This window comes from Canis lupus, chromosome 26 (assembly GCF_011100685.1).
Source record: "Canis lupus familiaris isolate Mischka breed German Shepherd chromosome 26, alternate assembly UU_Cfam_GSD_1.0, whole genome shotgun sequence".
Taxonomy (NCBI): Eukaryota; Metazoa; Chordata; class Mammalia; order Carnivora; family Canidae; genus Canis; species Canis lupus.
In genome coordinates, this window is record NC_049247.1 from 34,663,278 (window position 1) to 34,690,087 (window position 26,810).

General features: G+C 38.0%; 1 protein-coding gene across 2 annotated transcripts in view; it reads left to right on the top strand.

The window, feature by feature from the left end:
• PCDH15 (protocadherin related 15) overlaps positions 1–26,810 on the top strand; it is a 737,973-nt gene that overhangs the window by 588,520 nt on the left and 122,643 nt on the right. For both annotated transcript variants that reach the window (XM_038576025.1, XM_038576024.1), the window contains exons 23-24: positions 18,922–19,031; positions 20,478–20,618. In XM_038576025.1, the coding sequence (XP_038431953.1) occupies positions 18,922–19,031; positions 20,478–20,618 (251 nt within the window). The remainder of the gene's footprint in view (positions 1–18,921; positions 19,032–20,477; positions 20,619–26,810) is intronic.

Sequence of the window (26,810 nt, forward strand, 5' to 3'; positions counted from 1 at the left end):
TCATTTTTAGGGATTTGTGTATTTTTTAATGTAATTTCCATAAAAACAGAAACTTAAAATTTATATTTGTATGTATACCAAATAGAAGGGGCAAATGTTGCTAAGGTATTTTTATTAACCTCTTGAACAAGTTGATATTTGCTAACTCTTGGAAAAATATTGAGTCATATTTAATTTCCAGTATTATTCAAATTTAATATAGTAAATCCAAAATAAGAATATTGCACATATAAATATCTTGACATCTTATAAAAATTCAAATACCTTGAATAAAATAATCATCTTTTCAGTTTCCTTATTAAAATAAAAAATTGATACTCTGCTGATCAGCTTGAATTAACCTTGTGACAAATGACAATGCAAAAATTTAAATACAACTTATATTTAAAGTAAGTTTGAGGAGGCTCTTATTGAAGAATAAAAAAGAGTAGATTTTATAAAGAACGGAAAAGGATTAATAGTCTATCTCCTGATATGCAAAAACAGAGAGAAAGCATAATTTAAATTCCAGAAATCCATTTTTATATACTATAAAAAAATGAAAACAATGTTATCAGAATGGCCAAGGAAATGGTGAGTGAGCAGTTCTAGTTAGCATCACATTATTCAAGAGAATTAAAATTACCTATATTGAAGAACATTGCCATTATTCTTACATAAACCACACAAGTTTGGACTTGGGATTTTGAGAAGAGATTCTTTTTTTAAATCAGTAAGTACAATAGTTTAGGGAGAACTATTCATCGTGGTTTCAAAAAAATGAAAAAAAAGAAAAAACTATTAATATTAAATAAATCCACTTGCAGATAGCCTTACTTGTTTGCTCTAGTGGTTTACTGTTTAATTTAGATTTATTGTCCAATATGAGAGTTGACTTTACCTGAAGATAACATTTCCTGTCTTTTTATGGCACTACTAAAATCTTGCCTCAAAGATAATAGATTTTGGGTCTATTGAAAGAGTGACTCTGGCAATCCTTCATTACAGCTTTCACAGGCTCCCCCTACATCCACCTGGAGTATAATTCTCCTTCACGTATTCAAGGTTATGGTAGAGTCTGACATCTGCTCGCAGAGCAGAGTGAAGCCAGTCTACCAGCAACAGAGGACACAAGTGTGAGCAGTGTAGAGTTTGAAACAAGTTTTCCCTTACAAAGAGTAGTATTAGAGATTCCATTCTTCTTTCGTTGCATTTTATCTCTGGAAAGTTTTTAGTTCAAGTCCAACATATAATAGGACACATTATTTTTATTTTATTAATTGTTTTTTTTTTAATTTTTATTTATTTATGATAGTCACAGAGAGAGAGAGAGAGAGAGGCAGAGACACAGGCAGAGGGAGAAGCAGGCTCCATGCACTGGGAGCCCGATGTGGGATTCGATCCCGGGTCTCCAGGATCGCGCCCTAGGCCGAAGGCAGGCGCCAAACCGCTGCGCCACCTAGGGATCCCTATTTTATTAATTGTTAATGTAGACCTTTCTTTAGGCAAAACGACACTATAGGTACCAGGGTTTGAATCCTGGCTGTGGAATATCAGACATTGGTTGAACTTGAGTAAGTTGCTGAAGCTCCCTGAGGCCAGCTTTCCTAGAGATACCATAGTTACTTTATATGTGAGGGAAAGAGCTTTACAAAGACCCTAGTACAGAGCACCTGCTTAATAAATAGCCATGATATTATTATTTAATAGGCTTATCCCAGGTGTTGGCTGTGCAAAGATTTTAAGACGGAGGCCTTGTTCTCCAGGAGTTTATACACAATGAGAAAAGAGGCAACACCAATGGCACTCTTGTGGCTGCCCCCAAGTGATGAGGTACAGAAGCTTCTCTTCTGATTGGAAGAAAGACCCACAATTACCATGGTATCAAAACAACGGAAGTGGAAAGGAGAAATTGTCGAAGAGCAAATTTTGATATGCGGAAGGAAAGGAAGATGTTAAGCAAACCAAAATATCACAAGCCCATTTTTCTACCATTATTGGTTAATAGGTCATCACCAATTTCTTGATTAAAAAAAAAAAAAGAATCCTGGGGAAATATCACTCTAGTTGCAGTGCGGAGAATGGATTTCTACTCAGTTTGAACATTAGTTTAAAAAATAATACCTCAAATCTATACGTGATGTTTAAACTACATAGATCTCATTACTGGATATGGCTTTGTTATTCTTGCTCTCATCACTCCCCCATCTTCCTAAACAAAATAACTCCCTCAACTTGTCACATGCAGATACAATCCCACACATTGAAATTCCTAATGTTCAATGAACACAGCCGAGAGTAGGGCCCCTTACAAAGTTGTTGGTGAAGCCTCTTTCTATCTCACTGATGCTATAGTTGACTTATCTGCAGAAGTTTCTAGAATGTTCTGCACACTGTGATTTCAGTTGAGAGTAGGATGAAATAGGTACAGCAGAATAATTAAAGCTCTTTCTCCTGGAATTCTACTAATCCATCCAGCATCTTTGTGCATCCCTCTATTCAACAAACTTTTTTTTTAATTGAAGCACAAATCTTTAAAATGTACAATCTTTTGGAGTAAACAAAAAATTGAAAATACGTACAAATTAGATGAAAATGACTGTTCTATTAAAACAGCGTGTATTCTCTTCATCCTGTCCATGAATATGTATTGAGCACATAGAAATAATAATGCTGCACAAAGTGTACATGGTCTCTCCTCAGAGATCTTATCATCTACGTGGTAGGCAGAAATTAGTCAAATGATCATTGTTACTGAGCAAGAAAATAAAAAGAGCCTCACGCTGAGTCAAATTGCTTACCATGTGCTTACAGAATGTCCTAAGATCAAAGTCTTAGCCTAGAGCGCAGGGCACTCTGGGGGAGACTGGTCAGTGGTGAGTCAGACTATGAAGGCTCCTATGGGCCCCGTTACCAACTTTGCTCCTTATCACAGGGGCATCTGAACACGGTGTTAACCAGGAGATATGACCAGAGGCGTTTTATGGAAAATCGCTCTGCTTCCACATTCTAAGTGGAAAATAGATTTTTTTTTTTGCACTATTTAAATGTTGATTTGCAATCACAGCTTTCTTATCGCACATTTATAATGGTGAAGTCGTTCATCTCCAGACTGCTTTGGAACTTAACAGCTGTGCTATTTGCCTCAGCCTCTTCTCATACCGGTTTTTTTCTGGAAAACTTTTCACATGTGTTCTGTGCCATCAAACAACATAGTTAAGATTAAACCACACATATATACATACACTATGATGGGGAAGATATACCAGGCGATTGCGAGTAAGGGAAAGCGGGGATTAGTATATTAATTGCCCAAAATGTGCAATTCAAAGCAGAAAGAACTAAACTTGAGTAGGTATAGACTTCATCTCACTAAATAGAAGGTAGATTTCTTAAGTGGGAGAGCTCCATGTTCTCCTTAACTACATCCACAGACTGTGTAGTGTTGTGAAGATCATGGGATTTATTACCCAAAGCAGGGCACTAATGAGAGTAAAGGGACACCCTATGATAGTTAAGCTAGGGCGATGGGCACGAATGGGGACTGTCACAAGGAAATGAGTCACAGGATCCTTGGAACCTATAAATGCAGTACTTTGCTCCTGCAAATGCTTGGCGACTCCTGGATGGATATTTATGACCAGAATTGTATTCAATGCGGGCTTCTTCTTATGCGCATCAATCATCAACTGCTGCAGAACTCCCTGTCCAAATGTAGTAGCTTAAAACAAGAGCAATTTGCTGTTTCTCATGATTCTGTGAGTCGGCCGGTCTCACCTAGGCTCGGTTAGTTATGCGACTGTCAAAGCTCAACATGTACAGGACAAATGAATGTAAACAGTCAAGGAAGAATTCGTGTGAGGCTATTGCAAGAGGGGAGCGAGGCCAGAATTCGGTGTTGAACTCACTTCTGCTGAAGCGAAGGCTGGAGAACTGTCATGAGCCTGGGTGCCGAGGACCGGCCACTTGTGTTTGCTGATGAGCCCCACCCACAACAAAATCTTTCTCCCATCCGCATGACTTCACAACTTGGAACAGTTGCCACCAAAGTCTGGACCCTAACCTCAAGGCCATAGGGCCTCTGTTTTCCCTGATGGTCACATTTTTTCTTCTTCCTCTTCTTCTTCTTCTTTTTTTTTTTTTTTAAGATTTATTTATTTATTTGAGAGAGAGAGAGAGAGAGAGATTGAGAGCACACAAGCAGGGGGAGGGGCAGAGGGAGAGGGAAAGAGAATCTCAAACAGACTCCCTGCTGAGCACAGAGTCCGACATGGGACATGGGGCTTGACCCCGTGACCCTGAGATCATGGCCTGAGCTGAAACCAAGAGTTGGCCGCTCAACTGATTGAGCCACTCAGGTGCCCCTGATGATTACATTTCAGAGGCTCCCAGCTCCTTGAGGGTTGTGAAGTTGGCAAGAGGCCTTTAAAGAAATTCATAATTCCTAGAGGCAGAGAAATCAACGACATGTGTGAGTTCTCCAAAGTAAGGAGAGAGAGGTTAGGGACCTAGAGTCAGGCAGAGGGATATTTCAGGGCGGTCTTGGCCAACACGCATTCGGCTGCGGAGTGGGGCGGTGGCTGAAATTCTGGTGGAGACAGCCCTGCCTCTCTCCTCATGGACTCTTCCACCCTTTTGGAGGCTCGTCCAGGTGGCTCCCCTGCAGCCTCAGGACAGAGCGGAAGCCTCAGGGTGTCTTGAGCTTGAGGCTCAAAGTCACATAAAGCACCACTGCCCATCCCTAATATGCACACACACACATGCACAAACACACACCCACAAACATACACTCACAAAGGCCCTCACTTGCACATATATACATATACTCCCATAGACACACACACACACACACACACACTTTCTACTGATCAAGGCCATTCACAGGGACAACCCAATTTCAGAGGGAAAAATAGACTCCACTTCCCAATTGAAAGAACAGAAAAAAGTCCGCTTCTGTTTTTTAATTTGCCATACATAACCTGTCTTCCATCCACGATTATTTGCATTCCCCCCCAACACGCACAAAGAAGCAAGCAAACACTGGTGCTCTTAGGATCCACAGAAGTCTTATCCCGCCCATGGCATCATGGTTGTAGCTCAGGGTCACATCATTTTTTTTTTTTTAAAGAGGATGTTTTTCTTTCTTTTTTTTTTAATTTTTATTTATTTATTTATGATAGTCACAGAGAGAGAGAGAGAGAGGCAGAGACACAGGCAGAGGGAGAAGCAGGCTCCATGCACCGGGAGCCTGGTGTGGGATTCGATCCCGGGTCTCCAGGATCGCACCCTGGGCCAAAGGCAGGAGCTAAACCGCTGCGCCACCCAGGGATCCCTGGGGTCACATCATTTAAACTAAGTCCAAAAGTGGACAGCATCCCTCTTCTTGATTCAAGCCCCTGTGAACAGAAGACACCCGCCCTTGGTGCCGAGATGGGTGGGGACAGGAGAGGCGCAAATCCCCTGGGCCCAACCGGCCACTTCGCTAGCTCCCAAGTTCACCTCTTCCACGGATCTACACTCGGCAGTTTTGCTGAGAGTTTAGCAACTATACAACAAAAGTTGCCATCCTTCCAACCTTGAGTAACCCTTCCATCATTCCCTCTACAGCCCTCATCGATGCTTTGCTCACCCATCCTCCAGCTCTTTGACCACCCCATTTTCCTGTCACCACCTGACCCCCAGACCCCAGCCAGTGCCACGCATTTGGGATTTTACTCTGGCAGCCCTGCTTCTAAGGATGAATCTCTTTATCTATTCTCTCTCCTCAAGGCTCATGACTAAAGACAAAAACAATTTATATTTTCCGACTATCCTGTGACTTGTCCAGATCAGTGTCACCTGGGCATTGTCCTGCAGCCAGAGTGGCTGGGATGGCCTGTTTTCATACTTAAACGGGTTACACTGGGACTTGACACGTGGCACTTCAGAGAGGTCCTCTTTGCTCCTGTGCAGTGGCTGAAGCCACAGGGCTCTACCTTCAACAGAGCTACGACATCACATTAATTTTTCTTTAATTTCTGTTGGTCAAAGCAATGACAGGAAGGACTAGAGACAAGAGAAGGAAACATAAACTCCACCTCTGGGTGGGAGGAAAAACTACAGACATTTTGTCTGTTTTTAATCTGTTAACCATACCAAAGAGTCTCTTGACTTCTTCTGCAAAAAAAGTGGGAGAATAGATGGATTAGAAAAGTAAAATATCTTCCTCCCATAAAATATTTCATGGGACGAAATGTCACATTACAAAAGATGACTTTAACATCTCAAATTTTACAGGATAACTTCCAGGATTGCATGATTATCATATATATCTATATTTATATTTGTATATTTTGTTCTCAATGTGTCAAGTAAGTATTATTCAAGAAAGAAGGGAAATCAAGTTGCCAGCAGGTATAATAAGCTTAGTGAATCTGTTTTCGGTAAATGGATGTTTACAACCCTTCGCTAATGGATTCCAAATAATAAGTTATTATATTTATGGAGAAATTCTGACACTAAGTCTTGTTTGTCAAAACAACGTCTCAGGCTTTTTAAACTTTTTTCCAAGTTTAATAACTAGGGGTGGGTAAAAGAAGTAGGTGGGGGGAATCTAGACATCTTTTTTTCAGGTTTACTGAGATATGATTGACATACAACACTGTATTAATTTGAAGTGCATGACATAATGATTTGGTCTATGTATATATTAGGAAATGATGACAATAAGTTTAATTAACATCCACCACCTCATATGGTTACAGTTTTTTTTCTTGTAACGAGAACTTTCAAGTGCTATTCTCTTAACAACTTTCCAGTATAAAATACAATATTATCAACTATAGTCACCACACTGTGTATCCCGTACCTAGAACTTGTCTTATAATGATGCTTGTACCATTTGAACCTTTCACCCGTTTTAACGCCAATCTATTTTCTGTATCTGTGAGTTAGGATTTTTTTTAAGACTCCACAGATAAGAGATCATACAGTATTTGTGCCTCCCTGTATGACTTATTTCACTTAGCATAATACCCTCTAGGTCTATCCATGTTGTTGCAAATGGCAGGGTTTCCTTCTTTTTTATGACCGAATTTTATCTATATAACCTTTTTCTTTATCCATTCATCCATCAGTGGACATTTGTTGGCTATTTCCATATCCTGGCTATGATAAACAGTCCTGCAGTGGATATGGTACAAATAACTCTTCAAGACAGTGATTTCTATGGGATATATATATCCCAGATGAGGCCTTAGTGGATCATATGGTAATTCTGCTTTTGATTTTTTTGAGGACCCTCCATACTATTTCCCACAATGTCTCCACCAGCTTGTGTTCCCACCGACAGTGCATGAGGGATCTTCTTTCTCCACGTCCTCACTGACACTGTTATTTCTTATCTTCTGATAATAGTGAGAGGTGACATCTCACTGGGGTTTTAATCTGCATTTCCCTGATGATGATTGGTGTTGAAAATCCTTTCATGTGTCTGTTGAACATCTGGATGTCTTCTTTGGAAAATAAATCTACTCTGCCCAAAAGTCCTTCTGCCTATTTAATCAGTTGGGGGATTTCTTTTTTTTTTTGAGTGTTTTAAAATATATTTTGGATATCAACCCTTATTAGATATATGATTTGCAAATATTTCACCCTTTCCATAAATGCCTTTTCATTTTGTTGATGGTGTCTGTAATTTTTTTAAAAAGCAAATACAAAAAATTTAGAAATTAATCAAGTCTGAGATCAGATACATATTTTATAGTAAATGCTTTATTTTTTTATTTTTTATTTTTTTTAAATGCTTTATTTTAAATATGCATACAATGTTTCGTCTTTGGGACACCTGGGTGACTCAGTCAGTGAAGTGCCTTTCAGCTTAGGTCATGATCTCAAGGTCCTGGGGTCAAGTCCCACATTAGGCTCTGTGCTCACCAGGGAATCTGCTTCTCCCCCTCCCTCTGCACCGGCTCATGCTCTCTCTCACTCACTGTCTCTCAAGTAAATAAAAAATATATATATTAAAAAAAAAAACTAAAATATAAAGTTTCATCATTTGAAATATTTAAAGAAAACCAGAAAACTCTTTTTCCCTTTTTATTTCTTCATTGTCTTTGGCTTAATGATCAAATGATTGTGCTGGGTGAAGAATTTTGCTTATAGTTACCCTGATCCCAATAAAAAGTAAGTCTAGAAGTAATGTATATATTACAACTTCTTTAGCAAAAATCTAAATGAAACCAGAGTACCCCCACTTCCTAAATAGTGAAGAATTTATCTGATAAGGTATTGAATACTGACTATACACCCTTCTTCCCAGGTGGCATTAGTGTACTCTTTTTCTAAGGTATGAATAACGCTTAATGGAAAAAAATGACTTCTTTCTGTCCTAAAAATTCTGGAAGACCTTGAATGTCTATTTTCATTATTTTATGTCTATATTTTATTATTTAGTCATATATTTGAGGTAGTGCATTTAGCCAACAAAGTAGAAATAAATTGAAATATCAAATGCTCTCTAGAAGAACTATTTTCTCCTTTTTGATGTTATTTGTTTGAGTGTCCTAATAGATTTCAAGATTCTATGGTGATTTCTCACCTTTATATGACTATTTCATCCCAAAGCCATTGAACCTAATCAATGGAAAATAACAAATAGAAGCCTTAGAGGTCCTGTTTTAAATTTACTGTCATGGCTTTCAAAAGTTCAAATGCATAAATCCATCTATAAAGGAGAAAGAGCTACCCCTATGTAGGTAAATGAGCCAAAACATAAAACTGTTTTCTCAGAGGTAATTACTAAGAGTGTGTGTGTATGTGTGTGACTATTTTTATTGTGTAGATTGATCAGCCAGAAATGAATGTGCCCGGTCTAACATATCCCATCAAACCATACAGCCCCTGATTCCATCAATTACTTTATAAATATTGGAAGAACATAAAATATGAATGGTGAGCGCCATGTCTACCACTGAACTTATAATCAGGGAACCGATATTAATGCACTTACCACATTTTACTATAATTATTCCCACAACTGTCTCGTTTGCCTGCAAGGCTATACGTTTAATGAATGTGCAATCCACCTCTTCTCTCTTGTCTTTCTATCTTTACTGCCTAGTGGATGCCAGGCACAGAATATAGATTCAATAGGTATTTATTGAATGAGTGAGTGAACCTCTATAAACTCACTGGATTTTAAATCACTTAGTGATTTTTTTTTTTAAGTTAGAGCCCACCTCTACCTATACCAATCCTACTCCACTCCATGAATGAGTGAGTGAACTTCTATAAACTCATTGGATTTTAATCACTTAGTGATTTTTTTTTTTTAAGTCAGAGCCCACCTCTACCTATACCAATCCTACTCCATTATTTTTGAATGAAGACGGGAAAAAATCTATAGATTTAAAGCTATAAAAATCGTTAAGAGGAAAAGTATTATCGTCACTTCAGATGTAAAATTGTTCTGTGATTAAGAACCAGGAAGGGAGACTCTGAGTGCTTAAGACATAATCTACAATATTAGCTTAGAGCAATATTACTTATTAAAAGTATTCCTATTTTTCTCATATATTCATTAGCAGATAAGTTTATTGAGATATTATATAAATATTAATAGAATTCAGTGAGGTCATTTAATCTGCCGAGAAGGGGATATCTATGTCTATCATTTTATGACTTTAAACTGTTGGAATATTGAGAAGACTTCAGAAAGAATGGCTGGATGTTTGCACGGCAGTTTCACTATTCGGCGAGGTACACTTACATTTCTTCTCCTTTCCCAGTAGAAGCTCTGATAAAGTGAATAAAATAACTGCATTTACTAATTAACCCCGGAAGGGGCTACATGAAGCCTGAGGTTTTGGGTTCTCTTTGGTACCATTAGGCCCTATTTTTCCCTTCCCAGATCAACTGAAAACCCAGAACATCAGAGGTCCAATCAACATAGCAAGTAAAAATGCCTAGTGTAGTAGAAATAAGCTCTCTAGTCAGAAGTACTGAATAAAACTGTGTAGCCCCCATACAAGTACAAAGAGAATTTTGAAGACAATTTTTTAAAGTCACCATGTTTGGGAGCACTTGGATGGCCCAGTCAGTGAGGCGTCTGACTCTTGGTTTCAGCTCAGGTTATGATCTCAGGGTCATGAGATTAAGCCTCACATCAGGCTCCGTGCTGAGTAGGGGAGTCTGCTTCAGATTCTCTCTCTCCCTCTGCCCCTTCCTGCTTCTCCCTCTCTAAAAATAAACAGTTACCAAGTTTTTTGGGGACTCCTACAATAATCAATATGTGTAACAGTCTTACTATGTTTATTTTCATCATGTTATTTTTATCACAGTAAACAATTACATACTCAAGTTTTAAAGCCTCACTTCGGCATAGACTTGCACCAAAGAACAAGGATATGTTATATGTATAACTACAGATATTTCATTTGTATGTATTTGTTAGCATTTTAGATAAAGTTACTTCTTCTCATTATGGAAGACTAGTTGACGGACCATGGCCTCAATTGACGTACCAATTCTGACCTCACTCAGTGGCCGCCATGATAAGTGTGGTCACCGTCTGTCAGCACACAACATTATACAGTATTGTTGCTTATATTCCCTGTGCTATACTCTCATCTCTGTGATTTGTTTTATGACTGGAGGTTGGGGCCTCTTAACCCGTCTGGCCATCTTGCCCACCTCTGCATCCCTCTCCTCTGACAACCACCACTTTATTCTCTGTGTTTGTGAGTCTGAAATTTATGTTTTTTCTTGGTTTTGTTTTGATTCCACATATAGTGAAATCACTTGGTATTTGTCTCTCTCCGTCTGACTCATTTCAGTTAGCATAATACACTCTAGCTCCATCCACATTGTTGCAAAGGGCAAGATTTCATTCTTTCTTACGAATGGGGAATATTCCATTGTGTATATAGACCACATCTTTTTTATCCATTCATCATTGATGGACACCTAAACGGCTTCCATATCTTAGTGTTTGTAAATAACATTGTGATAAACATAGGGATGCTCATGTCTTTTTTAATTTGTGTTTTCATTTTCTTTTGTAATACCTAGTAGCGGGGTTACTGGACCATATGATATTTCTACTTTTAACATTTTGAGGAACCTCCATACTCTTTTCCACGGTGGATGCACCAGCTTGCGTTCCCACCAACAGTGCACGAGGCTTCCTTTTTTTCCCCCATATCCTTACCAACAGTTGTTATTTCTTGTATAAGGTGGCCCAACTTGTATAAGGTGATCCCTCATTGTGGTTTGGATTTGCATTTCCCCAATAATGAATGATGTTGAGCATCTTTCCATGTACTTATTGGCCATTGTACATCTTCTTTGGAAAAATGTCTGTTCTTCGTTCATTTTTAAGATGAATTATCTTTTTATGTTGACTTGTACAAATTATTTATGCATTTTGAATATTAACCCCTTAAGCATGTATCATTTGCAAGTATTTCTACCCATTCAGTAGGTTGCCCTTTTTTGTTGTTGATTATTTTCTTTGTTTAAAAGTACTCAACTTAAAAGTATTCAAGCTTTGGGGATCCCTGGGTGGCGCAGCAGTTTGGCGCCTGCCTTTGGCCCAGGGCGCAATCCTGGAGACCCGGGATCGAATCCCATGTCGGGCTCCCGGTGCATGGAGCCTGCTTCTCCCTCTGCCTGTGTCTCTGCCTCTCTCTCTCTCCCTCTGTGTGACTATCATAAATTTAAAAAAAAAAGTATTCAAGCTTTATTTTTTTGTTCCTCTTGTCTATGAGACAAACTTGTCTATCGTATAATATTTATGCTAAACTTCCAGAAGCGTAACCCATAAAGTAGTATATTGATAAAGCAATCATTTATGGAACAACTAGTATATGCTAAGTTTAATGAAAGCTTTTTGTCCACATTATGTCCCTTAGTATACTCCACCATCTTCTGAAGTAAATGATGTCCCCATTTTATAGATAAAGAAATAAGAACAGGGAAGCTAAGAACTTTTGCAAGGTCACATAGGTAGTAAATATAAGAGCCAGAATTTTATAAGTGATTTATAAGTGATTATAAATGATTTATAAGTGATAGTCCTACTAAATCAGAATCTTTAAGCATAATCCAGAAAAATCTGAAAAATTAATAAGTTCTTCAGGTACTTCTAATAAAGTTGAGAGCCGATGACTAAGCGAGAATAGATAAACTCTATTAATGCAAATAATAAATGAAACAAATGAACATACACCCTAGGTTGCAGATCTAGCTTCAGATATTTTTCTGGACTTGAGAAATTGTTTACTATCCAGGGCATCAGGTTTCTTGTCTTCAAGATGAGGACGATTCATGGATCTTAAAAGAAGCAAAACTCTTAAAATAGTAAGGATGCTTTGGAAAAGCTGTAGAAGTACAGTGTCTAACCCTTTGGTCCTTTATAAATTTTTTATTTACAATCCATCCTAAGAATTCTGGGAAAGCTGGCATTTCTCTCCTGATTCATGTCTTTTTAAAACTGCTTTTCTTGTTTAAATAAGTAAAATCTGATCACTCTGATGCAATTGCTCCAAGGTTACAAATAATAGGAGTTCTGGTGAATGCTTTTTTTTTCCTTCCCATTTTCATTAAATTCCCTCATAGTAGATATAAAAACAGTTCCTTAATTGACACTGATTTGCAAATATATTGAATTCAAACATGTCAAAATAAATTAGATTTGTCTCTCAGTAGAAAGAAAGCAATAGAGCCAGATTGAATCTCAGTGAAATTTTATAGCTTCTATTTACAAACACTTTTATATCCTAAGCTGCACAGCATTTAAAATAATTAGGAGCTTTATGCGACACATACAACATTTACTTTTATTGTTACTTCTTGAACCCAACAATAAAAGTAGATTTTAAATTGTAGAATAATTGTTTCATCTATATTTATACTGTAAAAATGGGGTCTACCATTTGAGAACTGCAAAGTCTGTTATTTTAGTATAGTCATTATTCAGATGATTCAGATATGTTAAAATGTGTTTAATTGAGACAGATTTATTGTAATCTGTATTTTCAGAAAAAAAACTTGAAATGTTAAACAGATATCTATGAATTAATTTATAATCCATAAGAAAATTATGTTGAAAGCATTTTGCATATAAATTATGTAGCAGTTAACTTTTCTGGGTCGCATTTTATCTGCAAAGATTTATTTCTAAACAACATGTTTGGAGTTATTTTGATCAATTTTCTTACTAAAATGCAGCTGTTCATCATACATTCATACAGTCTAATGTGATTGAGCAATAAAATGTATAAAGCCATCAAAAGACATAGGGGAAGCTTAAGTACATATTGATAAAAAGCCAGTCCCAAAGAGACTATATACTGTATGATTCCAACCACATGACAGTGTGGAAAAGGCAAAAGGATACAGACAAGAAAAAGATGGGTACTTGCCAGAGTTTCAGGGGGAAGGAGGGATGGATAACTGAAGAAAAGGAGAATTTTAGGTCACCCAGACTATTCTGCATGATAATATAATGGTGGATACATGATATTATAAATCGGTTTAAACCCATAGAACCATACACAGCAAAAATGAGGCCTTGTGTCATCAACTGGCTCATCAATTTTAACGAATGCACCACACTAATACCAGATGTCAATAATAGGGCAACCTGGGGTGGTGCATATATGAGCTTTATATTTTCTGTGCGATTTTTCTGTGAACCTCACAGTGCTCTAAAAACCAAAATGTGCCGTCAAAATAATAATAATAATAATAATACAGCTGTTTTACATGTACAATTTAGGAGAGGCACAACCAATGCAAATAGCAAGATTAATGACTTAATAAAATGTAAATGTGATATCTATCATAATTGAGTTTAGTTTTCTCAGTTGAAATGTTATTTAGGCTTTGTTTAAGAATTACCTTAAGTGATTTTTGGAATTTTAGTCAAAATCTGGGGATTTTGTTTAAAATGGTCAATAGAGGGGATCCCTGGGTGACTCAGTGGTTTAGTGCCTGCCTTCAGCCCAGGGCGTGACCCCGGGGTCCCGGGATGGAGTTTCACATCGGGCTCCCTGCATGGAGCCTGTTTCTCCCTCTGCCTGTCTCTGCCTGTGTGTGTGTGTGTGTGTGTGTGTGTGTGTGTGTCTCATGAATAAATAAAAGTCTTTAAAAAAAAATTTTTTTTAAATAAAATGGTCAAGAGAGGGACACCTGGGTGGCTCAGTGGTTGAGCATCTGCCTTCATCTCCGGTCATGACCCCTGGGTCCTGGGATCAAGGTCCCCATAAGGCTTCCAACAGGAACCCTGCTTCTTCCTCTGCCTATGTCTCTCCCCCTCTCTCTCTCATGAATAAATAAATAAAATCTTTTAAAAAATAAAAAATAAAATGGCCGATAGAGCCCAAAATGTTGGGCGTGTGTCAGTAAACATGGGCCTCAAACCCAGTTTGGATCAAGCTTTGTGAAAGACTCTATGAAGGCCCTTCCTGACAGCATTTTGTAAGTATGAAACCATGAGTCTCCCTGGTTTTCAAGGTCCATATCTGTTAAAGACATAACCATCATCGTTACCATACTCTTAGCAGTCTTCCTGCGGGTGGGGGGGGGGGGGATCCAGCTGCTCTCTTGACCGTGAAAGTCCATAGGAAAGCCATGAAGCTCCACTCCTGAGCCCCATCTGATTCAACTGGCTCTTTTTTTTGTAAAAAAATGCTTTTTCCCATTTATATTGGCAGTAAATCTAGCTTTAAAAAGCGGAATTCCTGAATTTCAGACACTAGACAACTATTTGTTTTGAGTGAGGTGTTAAATTGTAAATTGGAAGAGGGTTAAAGAAATAAATTAATTTAAAGAATTAAATTGGAAGAGGGTTATTGATGTATTGTTTATTATAAAATGAATGAATAGCCAGTATATGAAAGAACAACAAGAAAAATTTTTTTTTTTAAAAAAAAGGTTCTGAGGAATCCTTTCTTTGGCCATAATTCTTTGCTTCTGAAATGAATCAGTACATTTGACTGGACTCCATGGAAAGAAGGGGAAATAATGATAAATCACATGACATCAGATTCAGAGTGGGGTAGGACCAGAAAATACCTTACAGGCAGGATTCTAAAAATCATAAAGTGTCAGCCCATAGATCAAGCCAAGTCAGATAATGCTTTAAAAAATAAATTTCCACTGGTTTCCAAAATATAAAAGTTCAAATAATTCACATAAAAATTTGAATTTCCTTTTTTCCCATTTTAAACTCACATTGTGCTGGCAGCTGGCCTCATTCAATCGAGCACACAGTGCCCACCTGAGTCCTTATCCACCCTTCTTTTTCATTGATGCCCAGCCCATGTCATTCCATTTCCTTACCTTTCTGTCCTCTCCATCAGCTAGGTCTACACTTCCTGACTGACACTAACTCTTTTGTTTTGCATTCAAGTAACATGTGACTCCTAAGGAAATAGTAATTTGCCCCAATCATGTAACTGGTACTTGCCGGGGCATAAAACAAAAATAAAAAGGGTACTGCCTTGCAATAAATAGAAAAGAATTGAAATTTTGTAATCTAATGCTCATTATCATAGAGGTTCATTTAGTTCTAGCCAGGAGAAAATTGCATTTTTATAGTATGTTTTGTTTCTGGTAGAAAGGAGTGTGTTGGAACAATTAACACAAAGGTTAATGAGGAGATGTTTTTTTCTAGAAAGTGAAACTGTTTTAAACATTTACTAACAAATAGAATTTAAAGTGCTTTCAGTGGTATGCATTGGATTTAAATTCCTTTTAAAACTGTGCCAGTTACTTTTTTTCAGTATTGATCATTTCCATCCTAATTGTAGAAAAACATGCATAAAGTGAAGTTTTTAAAGTTTGAGATAAATGGTGACATTTTTCTAACGTTAAAGCTGAAGGTACATTGGCTGCAGACCTTCTATTTCTGTACATTATAAGGATCAAGAGACAAATTAATTATGGGAAGCATAAAAATTAGTTCTTGTGAGCAGTAACAAGATAGAGAAGTAAACAATTTAAGCAATGTTTGTTTTCACAAAAAGAAATTCAGTTTATGGAGGTGATCCCAGAATATGGCTAACATGTTTTCCTATATCAGAATTAACTTGTATGGTATATTGATCTGTCATAAGCTAACAATTCATTGCTCCTAACATTCAAGCCATGTATCAGTTCTCTCTTGCACAAAATAATATTTTTACAGACTTAATGACTGAAAGCAACACATATATCATCTTGAAGTTTCTGTAGGTCAGAAATGAGTTGCCTGCATTCTGGGTCATTGTTTCACTCAGGTTTGCATCACGGTGCTGGCCAGGGCTCCTGTCTCATCTGAGGCTTGACTGGAGACGGGTCTGCTCCAAGCTCGTGTGGTTGAGGGTAGAACCCAGTTATGAGTGGGATGTTGGGCTGGGGGCCTCAGTTCCTTGCTGCCTGGTGGTCAGACATCACCATCAGTTTCTTGCCATATGGACAATCCCGGAGGTCCCCTTCATTCAACCTAGCAAGGAGAGGGTTAGAGTCTGCTGGCGAGAAGGAACGTGCAGGAATACAGTCGTATGTAGCAGCATCACTGAGGTGACATCCCGGGTTTCTGTGCTGTATTCTGTTGTTTACAAGGAAGCTGCAGTCTGGCCGCCATGCAAGAGGAGAGCAGTGCACGGGAGTCGGAGTATCAGGATTGGTCAATCACTGAGAAATGCGACAAACAGCAAATTGTCTTAATGTCTCCTCTATAATCTAAGATATTGTACAAAAATGTATCTATTCATCATCAAAGCCATCCGTCAAAACCAACCATAGAGTCATTTTTGTGACCATCTTCCTCTTTGTGATAGACTACTATCTTTTCTGTTCAGGCTTACCTAAGGAGCCTGTATTCCACTAGGCTGACACCATGACAGTGTGTAAATAAATTGGTCATAGGATATAATTGTCATCTCCAGTATCTTACTTTAGAAGTGTCTATCTAGGCAAACCCATCCTTTTCTAATCTAAACATGTTCTTGTCAATTAGTGGGGATGTTTTGGGTGGGAAATGATAACAATCCTAGAAAAAGGAGAAAGAAAAGACAATTTGGTTCAGTAGCTGAAATGGTGAACTTACCTAGCTTCAAATACAGCAGCACTGAGAACTGAGAATATTAATCAATGTATAGAGACCTATTTCCAACCTTTAGTTTTTTTTTTTTTTATTTGTGTTGGTATCATGATCAACAAGAATGTTCACATAGGGTAACATCAAGCAATAGTAAAATTCTTGGAAACATATTTTTCTAGTACTTAAAATAAAATTTCTGGCTGAGGCTTTCATTGGTGTTCCATGAGACATGAACAGTGAGCAAAGAAGGGAAAGTACCCTCAGTGGCCAAAGATGGGTACTATGTCTATCCACACATTCTGGGGACTGGAACAGCCTTACTCAAACCATGTAGACTGGGGAGGGAGGAGGTGTGGTTATCCACGGTAACAAAAGAAGGCCGAAATGATGCAGGGAAACAAAATACACGCATGCATGCATACATAACTACTTTATCATTTTCATTAAAATTTGTATGTTTTAGTTCTTATTCTTTAGCCAAAACAATAGGTATTGAACATGCAATGAATATATGGACCACCATTAGGCACTAGAGCATCTGTACAATAGATCACTTTACATTTCAGTAACTTAGCCAAGCATATGGACTATGATGGCAAAGAACATAGCAATTTGGGTATGTTAATAAAGAGTTGTATTAGGGCACCTGGGTGGCTCAGTGGTTGAACATCTGCCTTTGGCTCAGGTTGTGATGCTAGAGTCCTGAGACCGAATCCCATGTCAGGGTCCCCGCAGGGAACCTACTTCTCTCTATATGTCTCTGCCTCTCTCTCCGTGTCTCTCATGAATAAATAAATAAAATATCTAAAAAAATAAAGAAATAATAATAAAAAAAATAAAGAGTTGTATGTAATTAATTATCCAGACTGTATGTTTGTAGTTCAGGATTTGTTATAAAAGGTTTCGGTGAAGGCACAATACAATTGCACTGTGTAATCCAGACTGGAAGAACTGAGGTTGGAGATACAAATGAGGAGCAATATTAGAAGAGTAAATATTAAAATAAAAAGCCATGTGGAGGAAATGATGGTAGAGTTTGTCTTATTAGCTTGAGGAAAGAGGTGGAAGTTTGCAGAAGTTGGATGCGCTAGACAGATTGACTGGACTATTTACTATTTTCTTTTTAAATCTGTTGGATCTGGGTAATATAATAACTGTATATTATAAAAGTGAGATTATTGGCCTTAACTTACAATTAAAGTTATGATAGCCTCTTTATAGTAACCAATACTGTAAAATAAGTGAAGATGTTGAGAATGAGACTTGTCGTTGAAAATATAACTTGGAAATTAAGTAAATATCATAGGACTGAGGGCATAACAAGGCTACAGGTAAGCAAAACCATTGAATTCAGGAAAAATGAGAGTGTTGCGATGCCATGTGCTCAAGTACTCTTCATACAGCTAGAGCTTCACACTAGAGCAAGAATAAAGACTAAAAGGAGTCATCTGGAAACTATTGGTTAACTACGCTGATGGCAGCAACACAAGAGCAGCATTTCACTTTCAGCAAGTTGAGGAAGCAAAGTGTATCCTAATTCTACTGCTTTCAGTTCAGAAAGTAATTTAGAGAAACAGGTGGGAAGGAGTTTGCCTGATGTGTGGCAGATAACAAAATAGTATCTGAAATTAAATTATATCTCAGATTAAAAATAACACAGGTGACAAGTCATTTGCAACCAGGAGCATTTGCATAATTGTGAGCACAGTTAGTTAGGGCTGGAATCTTCTTGTGGCACTTCCTTAAAAACTTCAGAAAAGGTATTATTCAAGCAAATGCATGCACACCTGAACTAGCATATTCTATTAAGTTCCAAACTCTACCTCATGACGAATGAACTAGAAAAAAATGAATCCTCTTCTTTAAACTTGCAGACCCCCTCCGGTGAGTGAGCTTGCAACCAGAGGGACCATGGTGGGCGTGATTTCTGCAGCGGCCATCAACCAGAGCATTGTGTACTCCATCGTTGCAGGAAATGAAGAGGGTGAGTGGATATTCCACTGGTGTCTTCACCGTAAACTAACACACTTGGATCTGGGATTCCTTTCACATTGAATTTTTATTTCCCTCATTTTTGCCAATAAAAACCTATCCAGCTTGAAAGCAATTGGTACCTTTGTGCTCAGTCTGATTTAAAAATGTGGTTATACTAACAAACAAGATCCCTACCCCCTCCGACCCCATCCCCCACCTCCAAGGAAATGCTAACTATCCAATTCTGGAAGCTTTCCTCTTGCCCTCATTTAGGGATATTTTAATGACATTTCTTCAAAATCAATGCATCATACTTTCAGCTTGTGGTCATACTTCTTGCCTACAGGGGTCTCTTCCCACCATTCCGGACCATCCATGGCATACGGCACGTCCTACCTATGCTAACGCTACAGAGATTTTAGGATCATAAATAATTTTGAGTGCCCAAGGGCCACATGAATGATAAAACCCACCATACACTGTACAATATGGTTCCTCAAGTGCTCGACTTAGATACACAATTAACAGGTGTCAGTAAACAAATAAATTGAGTTTTGCCCACCAACCACTATTCACTGAGAAGAGGGTAGTTTGCTGGCTTCTGGGAACAAGTTCAAGCTGCATTTCTCACCCATTCTTTTGCTCACCATTATCCACATTGGTGATCCTTTGTTTTTCCCTTTTGATAAATTGGTTGGCCTGGAGCATCACAAGTGGTCAAGAAATAGTCAATATACGTGTAATTAATACATGAATATTCAATATTTGATATTTAGGAAGGGAATGAGTGTAAAATAAATGCTATTAAGCAATTTGCAATGAAATCATAAGGGCCCTTTTTAAGAATTCCAGTGACCAACCATTCCTAGAAATTGTTGCCCTAGCAAGTCCTCATCTTACTTTTCGTACTTTTTTTTTTTTTTTTTCTGAGTTTCACAAACTTTTAATGCCTTTCAGTATGTAAAGGACCATCTGAATCTACCGTGGTGGATATAGTATGCGCTGCTTCCCAAACTTAATTGACAGATGCTTTCCAGGAGAATCTCAACATAACCAGAAAATTAAGGTGACGTTCACCTGAGGATACACTGAAGATAATTTGAAGAGTTGGAACATCATTTCCAAAAGCCAGCATCCTGTCACTGTCATGCATTAATTACTCCTGTTATAAGAAGTGTTTTTTGAATCACAATGCTTGGGCCTCTGGGTGGCTCAGTGGTTGAGCGTCTGTCTTCCACTCAGCACGTGATCCTAGGGTCCTGGGATCGAGTCCCACGTTGGGCTCCCCACAGGGGAGCCTGCTTCTTCCTCTGCCTGTGTCCCTGCCTCTCTCTCTATGTCTCTCATGAATAAATAAATAAATAAAATCTTTTTAAAAAATCACAATGCCTTTTAAAGAGAATTATTTCTTATAGCATGAAGGAAATGACCAAAAAAAACTGTATTTTGATTACAGATATGTTTGGAATTAACAACATCACGGGTGTCATCTATGTGAATGCCCCCCTGGACTATGAGACCAGGACCAGCTATGTACTTCGCGTCCAGGCTGATTCCCTAGAAGTGGTCCTCGCCAATCTTCGAGTTCCTTCGAAAAGTAAGTTATGTCACTTAAGCATTTTGTGAGAAGTTTGTGGAACTTTCTGCTCATGTTCTAATGCAGTACATATGTCTAGAAGTGATCAGTAGAGAACATGGGGAGATCATGAGTCCTCGGAGCTGACTGTGTGTCTATTTTAGCAGCTGATAGAGAACCGTGCGGGGAGCGATTTCATACTCCTGAAATATCAAGGCAATAGCACAGCGTCTTCAAACTTGGTTTATAATATTGTTAGAGCAAACTCTATTCTTAATCCCACCGGAAGGCTCTGGTGACTTCTCTGGAATGGATATTGTGTGGCCTCTTGTACCTAGGGATTTTCTTAGCACAGAGAACAATGCCTCTTAAAAGAGCGACTAGCATTTACTGTAATTTGTATGTGGCATTATTTAATTCGCATCCATTTCTAGGAGGTGAAAATTATTATTCCCATTTTACAAAGACAAGATAAGAAAAGGTTAAGAGATTTTTTTTTTTAATGACACTGTGGGTAAATGAAAACCCAGAGATTTAAGCTGGCATCTTTTGACTCCAAAATCTTTCTCCGACATCTGTGTCGTATAGTTTACTGACACACGAGAACAAGAAAAGCCAATTTGTGAAGGGAGCCAGCAGAGATCCTGGGAGATATTACTGATAATGAGATAACTGCAGTTCTTTTCCATCCATTGAGGCAATACTCCTCTGCACTTCAGGCAGTTCATCTTTTTATAATCACACCAACTCTTTTAGAATCTAGAAGACCCGAGAAGACCAAATTTAATTTAACTATTAGTGGAATGGAGCCTCAGAGAGAGCATGAGGCGGGAAACAGGCTGGGACCCAGTTTCCTTCAGCCCCCGGGCCCTTCCTGGACATCCTATGCCAGCACCCTATCCATTGGCATTTTAGAAGGGGAGGAGAGGAAATGAAGGGCTTGTGAGAACCCAGGTGAGGGTGCAGGTGTGTAGCTAGAGCAAAAGAGCCCAGGTGGGGGTGGAAAGGAAAGCAAGGAGGATGGATTATGCAAAAGATGTACCCTAGAAATTTCTCTACCAATGCAGTAATTGATGATCCTAAAAGTAATCACTCCTTTATATTTATTTCACTTACTGATTTATATCACCTACTGACATGGCATAGAAGGCTACACAGTTGCTTAGAAGGCACACCAGGTCATTTGGGAAAAAAAAAATCAGATTATACACTGTATGCCTTTGGAATTAAGGGAATTCAGTCATCTTCAATGATTATTCATCACTTGCACAATTAAATCGTTTCAAAACTTAGCAGGCCCGTTTCTTGAGTTCTTAAAATCTTTAAACTGCGGGCAATTATATTTTAACAAACTATAGAGGGAGCTTCACATTGTCGATTGAATTGACTCAACCAGGAGTCAAAAGGTGAGAGTAGTTCTAAATTGTATAATGCAAACTACCGTAGTGCAACTGAGGGAAACGTGGGAGCTATTTCAAAACTGTATTTGTCATCTTTCTTTAAAAGAAAAAAAAAAAGTTAGATTTAGAAAGAAAAATCTGCTCAATATTTAGGTCATAGAACTTAGCATTTTTCAGGAAGTAGCTCCAATTTCTAGGAATAAAGACATGGTGCTGACTCCTGGGTGAATATGAGGTAACTAGTTCTCATTATTTGAATGGAAATCTAATCTAAGGCTAATGCAAGGTTAGCTGGTAAACCCATGTATACTTGCGTGTGCCTAAGTGTGCATGGGGCGCTGAGGCCAGCTAGCAGATTTGTGAAGTGGCCTCTCAGACATGCATGGAGTCTAGAAGCTAAACATTAGTTTGTTTAATCCCTGATGCTTTTACTATTGTTATTCCCATTTCATGACTAATCCCCGCCTCTTGAGTCCGAAATACAAACTCATGTATTTAAAACATAGTTTCATTTATAAATGACTGTTAATGACCTTTACTCAATCCCTCGTTCATTAGCTACGCAAAAATACAACCATTATGTAAATTAGGTTAATTAATTAGTTGTCTAAATGTTTATCCCTGCTTTAGAATTAGCTACACCATGGTCTTCAGCTCCGCCATATGTCACATGAACAGAGGCAATAAACAAAAGAGGCGATTCATTGAAGAAGTATTTTATTATAATCTCTTTGCCAACAATTTGTTAATGAAATCATTTTCAAAGTGAGTTTTTAAATTATGCTGTAACTGGATTTAACATTTAAAAGCAATTTAATAATTAAAACGGAACAATTTCAGAATTCATTTTTGAAACCAGCGGTCTTTAGAACATTCTACTCTTTTAGTATGGATGTTTCAAATGTACGTGAAATTCCAGAGAATAGTATAATGAACCTCCAAGTGTCAACTACCCAACTTCACCATTATCAAGTCCTGGGACGGGCTCTCAACCGCTCCTTCCCTTATTATTTTGAAGCACATCAGAAACACGATATTTCATCTGCAAATATCTCAATATGTATTTCTTAAAGATAAGGGCTCAAGACTTCATCACAATATCATTATTACTCCCCAAAAGTTAATAAAAATCCTTCAATATCATTGAGTGTCCAGTCAATATTACATTAAAAATTTATTCCCATCAGAATCCTGATAAAGTCTATATATTGCAATTGGTTGAAAAGTATTTCAAGTGTTCTTTTAAAATATAGGCTTCTCTCTCACCACACCTTTTAATTTCCTTTAATGTTTGTTTGTTTGAGAAGCGAGATTTCTGAAGCCTGGGTTTTAATGAACATGCCTCCAAGAGGTCACGTCATATAGTTCTCTATCTCTTTGTTTTCTGTAAAATGGTAATTAGAGCCCGAGGCTTGGTTAGATTTAGTGTGTGTGTATGTGTGTTTTTTAAACAAATAAATTGTAGGTGATATTTAGTGCTTTCTCAGCAAGGCACACCAGTCCCTATGACTCTCCCTTCCTGCTGGCCGCAACCCCTGGTAGTCATGTCCTAGCTATTGATTCCGTCCTTCCATTTCTTCTGTATCTTTACGCAAATATTTTCATAAAAAGAAACATTTCCACATCAAATATGTGACTACCCTGAGGTTCTCCTCCTATAGGAAAGACAGGAAAAAACAAAAGTTTGATTCTTCCCTTTTATTTTCTGGTTTTCAAAGTAAAGCATTGATTCACTATCAGACTCCAAATGCGACCACTGAGATCACAACTCCTTTTGGTTTTAAGGGCCATTTGGTCTCTGTGGAACTACTCAGTCCCGTGGTAGCTGAGAAGGGAGAGACAATATGTAAACAAAACGGCAGGTTGTTCAACAACGAAGCAATGGGTATGGCTGTGCTCCAACAAAATTCTACTCACTGCAACAATCTGTGGGCCAGAGTTTGACTTTATTCTCTAATTTTTACTTTACACAGTGCACTTGGCACCTCCCCTACTGTTTGTGTATCTCCTACTGTGAGCAATACTTCTGCTTCATCTACTTCCTTTTCCCACACATCCCATTTGAAGAAATACCGTTCTCTTCCTGTTAATATCAATAAGATAATGTCATCTAGTTGTCTACAGTTTGTCCTCTAGTAGACTCCACACAGTAGGCTTACAAGAACAGCATTTCCTATATTTTTGTGCATTAATGACAGTTTATCTGTGTACCTGAACATTGAACATAAATTTGGCAAGATATAAAAGCTTTGGGATTTCTGGGTGGCTCAGTCGGTTAAGTGTCCAACTCTTGGTTTCAGCTCCAGGCCATGATCCCTGGGTCATGGGATGGAGCCCAGAGTCTGGGTCTATGCCCAGTAGGGAACCTGATTCTCCCTCTCCTTCTGCCCCTTCCCCTGACTCGTGCTCTCAATCTCTCTCTCTCTCTCTCTCTCTCAAATACATAAATAAAATCTTCCAAAAAAAAAAAAAAAAGCCTTGACTCATATTTTCTCTTTACTTATCTTAAATATCCTGCTCTGGTTTTTTTCTTCTCCCATAAAGTATCACTGTCTAGAAGGAAAATGACAAACTCGTTTTCTTTTCCAATGGGTATGGGTTTTATTTCTGAATTTTCACAGAATTTACTCTTTTTTTCTTTAAAGTTCAGTAGTTGTATTGTAATGTGTCTCCATTTTGGCTATTGTGAGTCATTTTCTGCCCATTTACAGAATATATGTGTTCAACTCCTTGTTTCAGAAAAATTTTCCTGAATTCTAAATTTTGTATTTTTTTGTTTTGTTAAGTTGCTTTTCATCATTGGACACTCCTACTACACAAGTAATGAATCATATCCCATCTATTGTATCCCTTTCTATCTCATTATCTATATCATTCTTTATTGCATTTAGATTTTTAGATGTTTAATTTATGAGTTTTCTAAATTCCGATATGTTTTTCTTTCACAGCTTCTCTTTACAAACTAGTTTGTTTCGACATACTAAGATACAGTTTGCATATTTCTTTTTCAAATACCTTTATTTTTTAAGAGCTGTTGTTTTGATCACCGTTTTGTTTTTGTTTACCTTGTGGGCTTTGACCATCTTTTCTATTTTTCATGCTTCAGTGAAATTAGTTTTTCCAAAGTCTTACAAAAAGGAAGGTGGGCTAAGACAGCATTTCTAGCTCTAGAATATGTTTTCAGTTATTTTTACAAAGTAATGAAATATTTTCCTACTTTTAGAAATCTGCATGCTTTTTTCTGCACTCCCACTTTCATTGGACAACCTCTCTCTCTCTCTCTCTCTCTCTCTCTGTCCTCTTGTGCCTCTCCTACTCAGGTTATATTCTGCTAGAGTTTCTCCTCTCTCTTTAGTGTGGAGTTTTGCCTATTACTTTCAGATTTTCTGAGTCATTTTTCCACTTAATGTTGGCAACTTTGAGACTTGCTGGCTCTCAGGGCAACAGTAATGTTTAGCCTTTCCTCAACGTCCCTAAAAACAGTCGCTGTTTTTATACTTGCTAATAATACAGAGATCTTGTTTCCATCCGTTGTTTTCTCCAGGTGCTCATACTCTGTGATTTGGAGGTTAGCTTGTTGCCACATTTACTTAGAGATATTATCTGTGGGTTTTTGGGTTGATGGCTAGGATATTATCCTAATTACATAAATGTGATAGTGAGGAGATCTAGAAGCAAGAGACTCCCACAAAAATAACTGTACATGTTAACGATTTAGTTCTATAGCCACTGATTAAAGAGAGACTCCTGGGTCAGAGACTAAGGGCCTCCTTACTCACAAGGAAAGTATTAGCAGGTGTATCAGCGTGGCACTCAGCATGCAACAGGGTCCCTGAGCTCCACACCTCACAGCAGGTGTAGGGCCAGGGAAGATGTGCCCTGAGTGGATTGCACCACAGTGGGGGCAGGGGACACAGAGCTCAGAGACTCTGCCACGTTTATAGCAAGCATTGGCTGTCTTCCTAGAAAGTGAGATCAGGGAAATTGCTGGACTGCATGATGCATTTCTGCAAAACATTTTCTCACTTTTCAGAACTGCTGCTGCATAAATAGTTCTGTGTCCCTGGTAAGAGAAAAAGGTCCAAGCAGTGCAATTTTGACACACTCAGCAAGACACTTGGGGGTGCAAGACTCATGGTATACTGCCCCCAATACTTGGCTATTCAAATCCTTGACTATCTGTAGGACCTCCTATCTGTAGGACAATTCAGGAAGATTCGAATATTACATTTCACCTTAATCATCTTCAATTCTCTAAATACACATTTTAACCCAAGGGTATTAGAAATAATTGTTGAATCGGTGGAATTGTTTCACAGTTGATGAAATTTAGAGAACAAGAGCTCTGTAACCCTCTCAGGTTTTCATACTGTGTTAGCTCTTACCAAGTTTAGGATTAAGTTTTCATTCATGTGCTTTAGGTTTCTCATATAGGGCTTCTGAATATATTTTGCCTTTCTTAACTGTTTTTATCTTTAAACTCCATTAATCATATTGGGCAATTATACTAAACATATGACCAAAAGAATGAACGAATGATGAATAAAATAATCCAAATTAATGGAAAGCATTTTTAATGAGTAAATTTTCCACAGGATGGAAAAATAAACATGAAGAGAATGGGTCTCCTACCTAGTTCTTGAGCTTACTGCTAAAATAAAAGTAGGTGGAAAAAATGTATCCCAACAAGATAAAAATGTGATGGAATGATAGATTCCTCTCTCTCTCTTTTTTTTTTTTTTCCCTTCCTTCCTATTCAATAAGCTCTAGACTTAGCATATCACTGACTAGTCCAGGACTTGCAGAGATTTGT